This window comes from Falco punctatus (genome assembly GCF_963210335.1).
Source record: "Falco punctatus genome assembly, chromosome: 5".
NCBI lineage: Eukaryota > Metazoa > Chordata > Aves > Falconiformes > Falconidae > Falco > Falco punctatus.
Window position 1 is genome coordinate 51,906,852 of NC_137584.1, and position 13,431 is coordinate 51,920,282.

General features: G+C 49.4%; 1 protein-coding gene and 1 long non-coding RNA gene across 2 annotated transcripts; one reads left to right on the top strand and one right to left on the bottom strand.

The window, feature by feature from the left end:
• Window positions 1-2,357: 2,357 nt before the first annotated feature.
• On the top strand, window positions 2,358-4,820 carry CITED2 (Cbp/p300 interacting transactivator with Glu/Asp rich carboxy-terminal domain 2). The gene is made up of 2 exons (XM_080390089.1): window positions 2,358-2,545; window positions 3,184-4,820. The coding sequence occupies exon 2, from the start codon at window positions 3,191-3,193 to the stop codon at window positions 3,911-3,913; it is 723 nt and encodes a 240-aa protein (XP_080246215.1). The 5' UTR covers window positions 2,358-2,545; window positions 3,184-3,190; the 3' UTR covers window positions 3,914-4,820.
• On the bottom strand, window positions 4,044-13,431 carry LOC308064896. The gene is made up of 2 exons (XR_013928588.1): window positions 10,463-13,431; window positions 4,044-5,779 (listed from the first exon to the last, which is right to left on the bottom strand). It is a non-coding gene; the product is annotated as an uncharacterized lncRNA (long non-coding RNA).

The following is a 13,431-nucleotide window of genomic DNA, read 5'->3' on the forward strand; positions in this document are numbered from 1 at the left end:
CCCCTAGCTGCCTGTCACCAGCCTTCCAGCCGTTTCCTGGAAAGCAACCAACTGACTCTGTTCCCACTTTGCTATGGCCATAAACAGCGACAAACTTGGCTCATCTGGCACTGCTCTGCTGAGCCTTACCTGGACCCCACTGCAACCACCAATGAAGAAAGCTCCGTCCTGCCCAATTCTCTTTATGTGGGCTGTAAATACCTGAAGATATGTTTTGTATGAGTGAGGTATCATAGAGGCTGTGACTTCCCTACTTTTGCTTCTGGCAGTCTCATGCCAATTCTCCATAACTCACTTTGGCAAGCTGGCAGTTTCCAGCATCTGAAAGCCGAAAATAGGAAAGGGCATTTGCAGGGCGGTGATATGATGTGTGCTTGGCTTTAAAAAGGATCGCAAACTTAAGGCAGCGGAGAGCAAAAAGGCACACCAGTATCACCATGGATATGTGACATTAAACAAACCACTTGTCATGATACACCGCTGACTACCTGCCAAATGGAACAGGATCTTATTATTCATTGTTTTGCCCTGCAAAACCTGCACAACCACAAGAAGGAGAAATCTTCGGAAAGGTACTATCACTTCCCTGACCATCCCTGGTCATACTGGAGGTCCCAGTTCAGCTGCAACTCCCAGACATTCACCTACTCACACGCATTTGAAGACCAAAAGGTGAAGCAGTGGTGGGCACCCTACTTAATCCCTGCAGGAAAGGGAACTGCAGGATGAGGTCACTTCCTCGAAGTAACCCTGACACTTGTAAAGCTTCCTGTCCTCCCAGGACTTTGATTCCATCCCTGCTGTTCCTCACAGCTGGGGTGTCACCCGGCATTTTTCTGGTGTCTTGTATGTGCCCACCCACCACTGCCTGCCCACATGGCTTTGCTAAGGATTGCACCAGCCACGCAGGGAATTGCCCTTCTCTCATCTGCCACACCTCGCTGTGCCCGGGAACCCAGCTCTGCCTCCATCCTAGGGGGAGTCGAGGTGAAGCTAACCCTCCTTTTAGTTTCACCTCCATAGTTCACTGCAGCCAGGTAAGGGCATAGACCACCCAAAAGGGGGGAAAGGGGCTGCCATATGGACAGCATCTTGAAGCATCCCATTTGCCCTCGCCTGCACCACCCCAGGGAGGACCTCCTGCACTACTGTGTCCTTGTGGTGTGTGGAGGAGCAGAAACCCAATCTCGGCCTACACAATAGCCGCTTTGACCTCAAAAGAGGAGCACACAACTCCTTGTGTCCGCGGAGGGCATCCTCCCTACCGCAACCCCCTCAGCGTGCCCATGGGCAGCTGCAAGGAGGGAAGTGGAGAGGGCGAGCAGGAAGCCAGAAGGCACTACCGAAAACAGGCCACCATCATGCTACTTCAGCCACCCTTCAGCGAGGGGCTGGTGGATCTGGAGCAAGAGGCAGGAGCGCTGGTCTTGGGGGGTGGGGGGCTGCACACGCCTGGCGCTGCCGGGGTGGTGCTCCGAGGCAGGGCGCTGCCCTGCACGGACGCCGCCCTGCACGGACGCCGTGGAGCGCCAGGGCCATGTCTTTGCAAAGCATGTAGCCACCCGCGCTCCGCGTGCTCTGTTTTTCTTTGCCATTCCAAGAAAAACAATCGTAAATAATGCCAATAAACCCCACCAAAGCGGCCAAGGGCAGGAGTGGGTGGGCGCTCGCCCTGCACACCCCGGGTGGCTGTGGGGCAAACATGAGGGATGGGGGGGGGGGGGGAAGAGTGCGCGGCACCCCCCACCGCCCCATCTCCGGCACGCAGCGCCCGCGTCTGTGGGAAAAGGTGGATGTCGGATCTAGCCCGCAGGAGAGGGGCCGGCCCCGGGGGGCGCCCACGCGGGGCCGGTGGCCTCGAAGCCGGCGGGGCCGGGCACCTGCGGCGCCGGAGGGGCGGCCCTCGCCCTGCCCGGGCAGCGCCCCCGGAGCGCCCGGCCCCACGCGTGTCCGCGGCCGCTGCGCGGCGGCGACACGCGCGGGCGGGGCGCGAGCGAGCCCGGCGACGCCCGCACGCGGAGCCGACCGGGGGGCGCGGGGCGCTGCTCCCCGCCGCGCCGCCCCGCTTTGTTCCGGTCCCGCGAGGGACCCGCGGACGCACGTGCGGCCCCAGCAGGGCGCCCCCCGCCGCCCGGCCCCTTCCCGCGGGCCGCGCTGCGCCTGTGCCCCGTGCCCGTCCGCGCGCGTCCCTGTGCGCGCGCGCTGGGTGTCGGGTGTTTTTTTTTTTTCCCTCCTTCCCCCCCTCCCCCCCCCCCCCCCCCCGCGTGCTCCAGGTTTTAGTTCTGGTTGCCTGTAAGGGTTTTGCTCCTCCCTTCTGAAATCCTATATTAGCCGTGGCCAAAGCCGTGTAAGAAACACAGCTCATTGTTGGCAAGTGCCGATGAGCCGCGCCGAGGAGTGAGGACCGGCTCCGGGGCTGCGGCAGCCACCACAGCGCCGTCACGTAAGCGCCGAGAGAGCCGGGGAAGCCCTCTCTATGCTGGGTGACTTTTGCTGACTTGATTTCACCACCGCCTTTGAAGCAAAAGAAGAAAGAAGCCGGGAGGTGAGTGGGGCGGTTCTCGTTGCTGGTGCCGGGTGTCCCTTTTGTGTGCAACAGGAAAAATGTGACTGTTTAAACACGCGAGGAAAGGTCTTTCTCAGCTGCCTGGCTTTACCTCCTTCTCTGGGCATTACTGCGTTTTTACCGACATAATTAGGACTCGATTCCAAAAGTTGCTGTCAGCGGCTAGGTGGGACTTGCCAGTTCTTTGCTTGTTCCCCGCAAGTTAGCGGGAGCGCCGTGGAAACCCGCTGCCTTCCCTGGCGGAGCCGGGGGGCTCGGGCGCCTTCGGAGCGTGCGGGGCGGAGGCGGCCGTTGCCGTATGCAACACTTCCCGCCGGTGGGTATGCACGAGTTGGAGCGGGAAGGCGTGCTGCTCGCCGGAGTAGCGGAGGGGACCGGGATTTTCGTACCGCAGGCGCCCCATTTATTTTCCCCTTTGTACTCCACGTTGGAGCCGCGGTAGGAGATTTTCTTTTTTTTTTTTTTTTCCTTCTCCGGGCTCCCGAGAAGGAGGACGGCGAGACCAGCGAAGCAATTTCTCCCAGGGCCAGGCAGATGCAGCCGGGCCGGGAGAGGGCGGCTAGATGTCCGAGGGTGTATTTTTTTTTCCTTAATGTATTCACACGCTAACTTTCCAGGTGGGCAATGGCAGACCACATGATGGCCATGAACCACGGACGATTCCCCGACGGATCCGGCGGGCTTCACCACCACCCTGCACATCGGATGGGCATGGGGCAGTTTCCCACTCCCCATCACCACCACCAGCAGCAGCAGCCGCCGCAGCAGCACGCCTTCAGCGCCCTGATGGGCGACCATATACATTACGGAGCTGGGAATATGAACGCGAGCAGCGGGGTGAGGCACGCCATGGGGCCGGGGAGCGTGAGCGGAGGGCACCCGGCCGGCAGCATGCCGCCCCCCGCCCGCTTCAGCGGCTCCCAGTTCATGCCCCCCCCCGTCGCCAGCCCGGGAGGGCAGCTGAGCGCCAGCATGCAGCTCCAGAAGCTGAACAACCAGTACTTCAGCCACCACCCCTACCCCCACAGCCACTACATGCCGGACTTGCACCCCGGCAGCCACCAGCTGAACGGCAGCAGCCAGCAGCATTTCAGGGACTGCAACCCCAAGCACAGCGGCAGCGGCGGCAGCGGCTTGCCGCCCGCCGTCCCCCACGTCCCCGCGGCAATGCTGCCGCCCAATGTCATAGACACTGACTTCATCGACGAGGAGGTCCTCATGTCCTTAGTCATCGAAATGGGGCTGGATCGCATCAAGGAGCTTCCCGAGCTGTGGTTGGGACAGAACGAGTTTGACTTCATGACAGACTTCGTTTGCAAACAGCAGCCCAGCAGGGTGAGCTGCTGATTCATTTAAAACAAACAAAGGACTTTCTATCGGTGCGAATGAAAACATTCCCCTAGACACGGTGTCTCACTTTTCAGGGCTTGAAAAGGTGAGAATCTGGAAAGCAGAGTCAACTATGCGCTTGTATAAATTCTTTTTTTTTTTTCTTTCTTAAATCGCTGCCACTTTTTTTGTAGCTTTGACATTCACGTCCCCTCCCATAGTAATAATTTCTAGCGAACTCTGCCTTTTTATTTTGGTCGCCCCCCCTCCTCTCCTCGCTCGTTTAATTTCCTCGCAGTAACGTGCCCATAATTCCCACAGTGCTGAATTTAGATATTAATCTTGGCAAACTGCTTGATCTTGTGGATTTTGTAAACGATGATTTCCAATGACTTGGAACTGCATTCAAATTCTGAGTGAAGAGGGAAAAAAATTTGCATTAGTTGGTTGCATGAACTTTGAAGGGCAGATACTACTGCACAAATGCTGCCATCTTGCTTAATTTTTAACTATGCATTGCAGTGCAGACTAATGATTTTTTTTTTTTCCAATATGCTAAACTGGAAGCTTAACAGATGTGGGCCAAACCTTTCCAGATCAGGAAAAGTAATACTGTTACTTAAAAAAAGTCTGCTACCCATTCCCCCTCCCCCATATGTACAGACAATAATATGGTGTGGATGGAATGTTGACTAGTGGCAAACATTTCACAGGTTTTTATTTGTTTTTTTTTTTTAATTTTGTTTCTGTCTTCAGCGTTTTGACACTGTGCTAATATAGTTTATTCAGTACATGAAAAGATACTACTGTGTTGAAAGCTTTTCAGGAAATTTTGACAGTATTTTTGTACAAAACATTTTTTTGAGAAAATATTGTTAATTTATTCTATTTTAATTTGCCAATGTCAATAAAAAGTTAAGAAATGCTTTAGTTTTTCTAGAAGTCATTTACCAGTATTTTTCTTCAAAACTCTTCCCCACTGCCCCTGGTAAGTAGAACATCTTATCTGTACAACCGTGTTGGTGTGCAAAAAGACATTCCAAAATAGAAAGTACACTACGCCCATATATATGTCATGGTGAACTCGGTAGGTGAGCGGGATTTGAACATACTTACAGCATAAAGCCTCATACGTAACATTGTAATATGCCTGTCAGTGTGGTTTTATGAAAAATAAAGTTGCCAAGGCGCAACTTTTTTGTGACTTGCCAACATACTTGCTTTAAATGTAGTTGTCCAGAGTTATGATGCATAAAGTATTTATTATATTTATCTATTAAACTTGTAATTTTATAAATCTGCTTTCATTTATATAGTAGACTTTTCTTTTGTATGTTTATTATCTCACCTGGAAGAGCTATGTAAGATGGCCAAGTGCTTAACACCCAAGTATTTGTAACTTGGGAAGGGAGGGTGGTGGGTCTCATTCTGTCCATCTCGCCTCGCAGGGTTAACACAGGAGACTGCTGCATCAGCCCAGATCTTTCATCACACCAGAACCGATTGTGGTTTATATCCAGTGACTTGGGAGAAGGGGCATATAGCCTTAAAATATTCCACTGTGGGACATGTCTGACCCCTCTCTCCCAGAAATTGCCACCAACTAAAGCCGAGACAAATTCATACAGGTCTGCTTTAAATATTGGGGAGAAAAATGCCCATTATTACCAGGTAGTCAACAGCTTGCTCCTTTAGTGCCAACTGTTGCAGCCTTCTGCCCCACTTGGCCTTTGGCAAAGCTCCCGCACGAGTTACTACTTCAGTGACGACTGTGGGATCAGGAGCCTAATAATACATGTAATCCTGTTTAGCCATGCTTCCCAAGTTCGATACAGGAGCAATACCGCCGTGCTTGCTGTTTGCTTACTTTTTCAGCCACGTCTTCTGAAAAACAGCATAGTGGATGTAGTTAAATTTTAATCCTAGGCACATAAACGGGGAAGGAATCACCACACAATGGGAGTGTAAATAGCGGTGTTTTGAATCAAGCTGGCAAATTAAACTGATTACTATTGCTAAAATTGTCCCAGCTGGTGAGAAAAGTGATACTTGGCCTTCTTTGCCTTACAACATGAAGCAGCTGATATGTTTTATGAATGTAAAAAAAAAAAAAGATTAAAAAAGATTGTATTAAAGTATTGGCAAAAGTAGAAAGAAGGAAGTGTACACTTTGGGGAAAACTTGACAACAAAACACTCTCTGCAGGCGGTAACAGCCCTTTCTTGGACAACTCTCAGCACCCAAGAATTCAAAAAAACCAGCCTTCTGGTTTCAGCCAGTGATCGCTAATGTTTTCTGACAGTAAATTTAACATCAAATGGCAATGAATCATAACTTATCAACTCACCAATAACATGAAAGAGTGTTTTGAAGAATACAGCTGTAGTTTTAAAAGCCATTGCCCAACTTGCCACCATATAAATCCCTTTTCCATTTCAAGGCTGTTTGATCTCCACACATTGCATTGGCCTCTTCTGCTGGAGTTTGGGAGGGTGATTTTTTCTGATTCTAATCAACTTCTTATAAAACAGACTATCAAATTATATGTATACCAAATCACATAGATGTTTAAAGCCTCCACGCTCTCCTAAAAGGGACTGCTCTCGCTTTAACGATAAGCACTTTTGCTTCATAAAGTTGGTTAAACAACAGATTCTTCACAGTTGAGACATCACTGCTTGAGTGTGTCAACATTAAATCCTATATAAGCTTTTCCAAGAATAGGCAGTTTCACGGGCATGCTGGTAGAGCCTATTTGCATACAACTCCTTGTAAAACTCCTGAGAGCTGCTGCCTCTGAACAGCAGCAGCTACTGAAAGCGCTGGCTTTGGGCAAGGCAGCGCCAAGGAGTTTTACCATTTCTTAAAAGCAGGCCCCAGGGAAATCTGCAAAACAATCACACTGCCTACCTTCTCCCTTAATTCCTAATGAAGAGTCAGGTCCCGGTGGATGGCACAACCACCTAGTTTCTTATTCACAGCATCATCCACCAAGCGATACCGGGGCCTGACGCCCATCTTCCCGACATGAGCCCCGTGACACTGCTCCCACCAGCTCCCGTGGCTGGAGCAGTCACAGGCCTTCAAGTGGGCCCACTCCAGCTCCGCACCGCTTAGAAATATGCCGAAGTAATTCATTATTTGAACCCAGCGATCAGTGAAAAATGCACAGTGACCCAGTTTTCCAGCTACTGCCAGAGCCTCACAGAGGACGTTGCCGTCTTGCTCCCGTTTGGTTGCGTTCAGTACAGGAGACCTGACCTCTGCACTGGGGCTGGTTCAAGGGCGTCCCACAGGGACAGGGCCCCGCTCCCGCCAGCCACGGCCAGGAACAGATCAGCGCCAAGCCGCCCCGCCACGCATGGCACGCTCGCCGGAAAATTAGGTGCCGATTAACGCAATCCGCTGCCTTATTTCCCGGGAATAAGGAATTCACGGGTGGGCGCTGGGGCGGGCAGCCGCAGCGGGACGGCTCTCCCCCGCCGCCCGGGCTCCGCCGCTGCAGGCCAGGGCCGGGGCGCTGCGGGGGGCCCGGCCCGGCGCGGCTGCCGCAGCCACCTGCGCGGGGCGGCCGGCGGCGCCACGGCGCCCCCATGTGGGCGGCCGCCCTCCCTGCCACCGCCCTCCCGCGGGCGCCGCCGCCGGGCTCCGCGCAGCCGCCGCCGGGTGCGGGGAACGCGGGGGGGCCGGCAGCCGCTCCCCCGGGCCGGGGAGCTTCGTCCGCGCTGCGGCGCTGGGCTGTGCGGGGCGAGGGACCCGCACCGAGGCGTGCGGGAGGGAGAGGAAGGGCACGGCCTGCAGCGAAGGCAGCCGGTGCGGCGCCGGTGCCCGTCAGAGCCCTGCCCGCGGCGCGGGGGGCAGCGGTGCCCGCAGGCGGCACGGCGCGGCACGGCGGCCCGAGGGCGTGCGAGGCCTCCCCGAGTGTCTCGGCCTGGGCTTGGAGCACAAGCAAACAAACCTTGTGAAAACATGCCTGTTGCTCTCAGGTTTTATTAAAAAAAAAAAAAAAAGTTACATAAACGAGGATTATCCCCTGCTTATCTTGTCTTGCTAGGGGGATTGGAAAATTCCAACATCTGGATTTGCAGAGTTCCTTTCATTTGTTTTGTTTGTTTCTTTTTTTACTTTCTCTCTCTCCGCCCCCTCCCCCCCCCCCCCTCCCCCCCGGAGGTGTTTTCCACACTCGGCTGGATGCGAAGCGCCGATGGCTGGTGTTTGGCCGAGGGCTATGGCGAGTGTCAGTGGAGCCACACAGCGATACGTCTTCAGGGCACAGGGAACTTCTGCAATCAACGTCTTGCTTATAGGAGCCATCCTGTCCCTCCTGCCCCTGCTCCCTCCCAGCTGTGTGCCACAGAAAGGCTTAATTCGTGAGCTGGTACCCAAGGGACTGACACCCTCTCGTGTCAGAAACCTCAGCAAAATTGGTGTGGGTTTGGGCATGGAGGGGAGAGAAATGACGTCAGAAAAAGCAGTCCTTGTCCCTGACCGTACAGCCATCCTTTCTGAGGCCTTCATTTCCTCCAAAGTACTCGCTGTAGGGCTATCGCAGACAGGAATAAGAAATGCCAATGTTAGGGATCTGGGCTGCACACACCGACCTTAACCTGCTCTATTTCCATATCATCACTCACAGGGGTAGTAGCGTGAACAAGGACTAAGTAACATTGACGTGAGCTGTTTAAATGATAAGGCAAAGTATTTTTTAAATACCCAGGCAAACATATTTGTCAGATAACATTGCATGTGCAATAAAACTAAGATGAGGAATCAAAGGAATTCGGAACCTAAGGCAGCAGCATTTTCTCAGGGTTTCATGTATTCTAAGTGCATCATTTTGTCAGTACAGAGGAGGTGTTTTACATAGTTTCTGAAAATATATTTACACATTTCAATATGGTGCCACTATTGTGCTCACTCACAAGATAAAGCTGAGTCTCAATAACTGCAAGAATAATAAGATACATCAAATGACTGAACAGATGAACTGCTGTTATGGTAGGTTCTCTGTTATTCTCTTTGTCTGACTTTAGAAAGAAATTTGCAACACCAGGTTTTTAATAGAGATGGATCAGGTATTGCAGTCCCTCTCCATCTGCTGTGCCCTTCCTCTTAAAAAATTACAGAGGGGCAATTTGATCACAGGCCTGAAACAGATTTTGAAAGACATATTTGCCATATTAAAAATAAGCAAAAGATTTTCCAGCTTATCAGGCTTTGTAAAATGCTGACCACATTTCTCACCTTTTTCTTTCACCAGGCCATTTTGTTATGTCTGTCTATTGGCGTGTTCATTTGGCAATGTATTCTCTATTTTATCATCAATAAAGTAAAACAGAAGAAGTTTTTGGAATTCTCAAGCTCCTAAAACCATGGCTGAAGTTAATAGTGTGAGTACACAGCATTTCTTAAGTTCAAAAGAAAATATTTAGCAGATGCTCATCTCAGTAAGATGCTGAAGGTGCATCTACGTATGTTCAGTTTTGATCAAGAGCCTCCTAACAATTGCACTGTGAGCAGAGAGTTGCAGCCTGCTTTGCCAACACCAGTGCACTGCGCAGGAGAGGATGAAGTTTCTGAAAGTGTATGAAATTCCATCTCCGCTGCTATTCAAAAAGAAGTAACAGAGAATGTCAGGTATCACTCTCTCTTTCTCTGCTGGGATAAGTATTTAAAGGCTTGTTACTAAAAATCTTTTCTGTTTTCTTCCAAATAATTTGGTATTTACAATTATATTGTAATATAATAATTAATATGTAATATAATAAGTATGACAAATAATTGATATTGTATCTGCCTACAAACCTGGTGCAGTCATATGTTCTCCATCAACTTTGTATGAAGTATGTATTTGAAGGCAGGAGTGGATTCCTGGGATTTTCCAGTGACAGGAAATGACGCCAAGCCCCTGTGCACATCTGCTTTGTATGGAAGCTAAATAGTTAGATTTTAGGTTGCTCATAGGATTTTAAGGGTTGTATAGTTATGTTTTGGGTTGCTTATCAGCAGGCTGCACTAAGGCTAGTGTGTGATCTGACAAGGAGATGAAGGGCAAGGTTCAAAATAAGCATGGAGATAAATATAAAGCCCTTCTAAGTAGCAGACAGAAAAAAATCAGTTATGATCATCACAGAAAAAGTTTTAGGGGATAGGTCTGAAAACCAGTCAGCCCTAACCCACAAGCTAAAACAGGTGCCTGTCGGTGGAGTGATGGGGACAGCTTGGTTTTGCTTGTCATGTTTGACAGGGCACCACGTTGTACACAGAAGTAGAGAATCTGAGAAAGCGTGAGGTGGTTAACTTTCTTCACAGACCATTATTTACAACATAAATCTGAATTTGCTCTGGTGGATGTTAGTAAGCAAAGCTGCCGTCGGACAGAGCCGATGAAGCCTGCAGTCCCGTGTGCCAGCTGCTCTGCTCTTGGGAACAGACACAGGATCCATGTCCTTGCTCCTGGAAGATGAGTAGGGAGCAGTCCCATTCCCAATCAGCCACCACACTGGAAACCGTTGCAGCCAAAACATGCACTTCAAGCCTGTGCTCACTGCTGCTTCTAAAACCCACCTTCTCTCTTTTTAAATCCCCTGTGATCCCGTATCTCAGCCTCGTCCGGTGGGATTCTCTTTCAAGGGCCAGGAAACACGACCGACCCCATGCTTTCTGGTGTCCTCACTTCTGCTGAATCAGGGCAAGGAGAAGTTACCGAAAGCGTTCGAGGCAGCAGTGTGTTTGTGTCGGGATGCGTGGTCAGCCCTTGCGGTGGGTTACTGCAGCCGTGCCCTAGGATGGTAGGGGAGCGCGACAGCTGGTCTGTCACAAGTCACCTTGTGTGTGACTTTGCCCTATAAGGACAAGAGCAACCTCTGACGGGTGTCTCACCCCATCCCCGGCTTCACAGAGAGGGCCCTGCTGCCGGGCAGCTTTCTGTCCCGTCCTGGGGCTGCTTTTTCTCTCCCTTAGCTCTCGCTCCTCATCTGTGCCAGGAGAGATGAGCTCCTCCTGCCTGACCTTCTAATCAAACGCTTTACATGAAAGACAGCAACGCACAGATAATCACACAGCTTTTCGAAAGGAGTTGGTTAAATTGTTGATGCTTAATTGGAGGTGCTTAGTTTCAATTCACAGTTTATGTATTGGAGCAGAGCAGGAGTAATTTGACGTGACAGCTAAACCCAGGCTGGCGGCGTGGCTGCAGAAAAGCTGCAGCACTCGGGGCTCGTCCACTAGGTGTAGCTGAAGCCCTGCCTTTCTTATCGACTACATTCTTCAAAAGAACAGCCCTTTGATTTGATTTATCGTATACGTTTTAACTGAATGAATGTAGTCGGAGTGAACAGTGATGGATGCTTATGGAGTAGAGCCTTTACCTAATGCAAGAATTACATCTCGGCAATTCCACAGTGCCATCACAAGCATCAGGTTAGTAGGCACAGGGACTCTACTCTGGTTCTGCTAGTCCAGACATTCTAGTCTGGGATACTTTTTGACACGGTTCATTTTCCACGTAAATATCGCAAGCAATGAAGTCCTCTATTAAAGGACTGTGTTTTTTTCCCCCAGGCTCTGTTTTAAGGGCTGTTTTTAAAAGAGGAGGTTGGCTCCACAGAAACCAGTGAAGCAGAGCACTTCTAAATTCCAAAGCTGAACTCTCTGTTAATCTTTTGACCTAAGGAAGAGAGGGAGAATACTTTGCTGCTTTGCCTCACCTTCAGAGCTCTCTAGCTCTTTCTGTACATAACAGCTTTGATCTGAATGGTATCTTCATAACTTTGAAGTTAAGGCAAAACAAGAAAAGACTGGTATGAAAGCCAAGTTCAGGAGGTCCTTTCTCCATTTTGTTATGTTTTGGTTGGTTGGTGGTTTGTTTTTTTGGTTTTCTGGGTTTTTTTATGGTTAGCTTTCAGAAGGCAGTGATCTTGATTTATGAATTGTGAAGATTAACAGGAATTAAGATTATTATTCACCTGTGATTTTCCCAGATAAGCTTCACCATGAAAATCTAGATCAGTGATACTCTAGGTCTAGTTCTGACCTAGGTAACTGCTTGGCCAGTAGTGTCCAAGTCAAAAATCAAGGCCTGACTGATAGCTTACCCAGTATAGTCATACCCTTGGGATCCCTTTTGGAATACAGGCAGTACTTTATACCAAAACTGTATTGCATATTCTAAGTCTAATGCAGTTATTTCAGTTTCCCCTAAGTCACTCCACCAGTGTCAGTGGGTCTAAAAGTGCTCTGAACAGATTCTTCATTTTTGGAGGACTATATATTTCTTGGCCAGGGTGCACCATAATGGAATAGATCAGTTTCAGGTCTTGCAAATCCTTCTTGAGAGTCTGGAGTGGTGTTGCTCGAGTCCCTGCTTAGCCAAGTTCAAACACTGCATGAGCACAGCATGTAGGTGCAGACATGAACTGTTCTCTGTAACTCCAAGACCTTGTTTTACGATGATAATTTCAGATTGGATTAAGTCAGGATTCACAATCACTGTGATGACCAAGAGCCCATCTGAAGTCCTTATTAATTCAAAAATAATATCACATATTTGAGTATGTTCCTGAAGTGACATTTGTGTCTGGAACTGATTAGAGTACTTTCTGATCTGTATTTTCCTCTGATATTACCTTATTGGTTTTTATTACTGTTAAAATCACTCTAATAATGATTTAGTGGGACCTTCTATTTCTTTTTTTCCACAGCATAAGGTGATACAACTTGGAAATGTCTTCTTTCTTAGTTTTGGGTTTTTTTTTTATCACCCTGGTAGTAGGTGGCGTCTAACTATGGAAAAGGAAAGGAAGGTAGATGCAGATCTGATTGACTAACATTTTCCTTCTCCCAAACTGCTTTTGGTCAGCGGCTTTTGCCATCCTCTTTCATTGTGAGGAAATTGCATGTTACTTTTTAAGGAAGCTTAAGTATACGCGAGTTTCGCTGTCGTGTATGTCATGTCTTAGGGGTATAGGCACTTGTATTTTTCTGGTTGTTCTGCTAAAACAGTGACAAAATAGACATATATAGTACTTAATATCCCAACCAATTGAGGTTGCCAGTAAAGCATCCATTGTTATCGGGGGACTTTCATACTTTCCTTTAGAAAGGGAAGTTGCCAGCTTACACCTGCTTGTGCCAGCAGTTACCAGGTTCATGATTCCACAGTGTTTGTTACCTGAGATGGATGATCCTGCTGAAATGCTGCATTTCTCTCTTCTTCCACATTTGATGAAGGATACATGGAAAAATTGATGACCTGTGGGTATCCTTGACACCTGACAGTCAAGGAAGGAACAGGATGACAGAACAGGACTTTGAAATTGATAAGGCTTTACAAGGACTCAGCTAGTCAACATTAGTTGGTGACATAAAAGAGAAGCCAGAGCAAGCCAGACTTAAGGAACCGTAACTTCTCTTTGTTTGCTCTTGTCTGGCACATAGGAGGTTTCAGGGGGACTTACTGCCCTCCAGTAGCTTTTCCTTTCTGTGACTATCAAGTGAGAAAGAATAGGACTAAAGGCAGATCTTCCCCCCCTCCC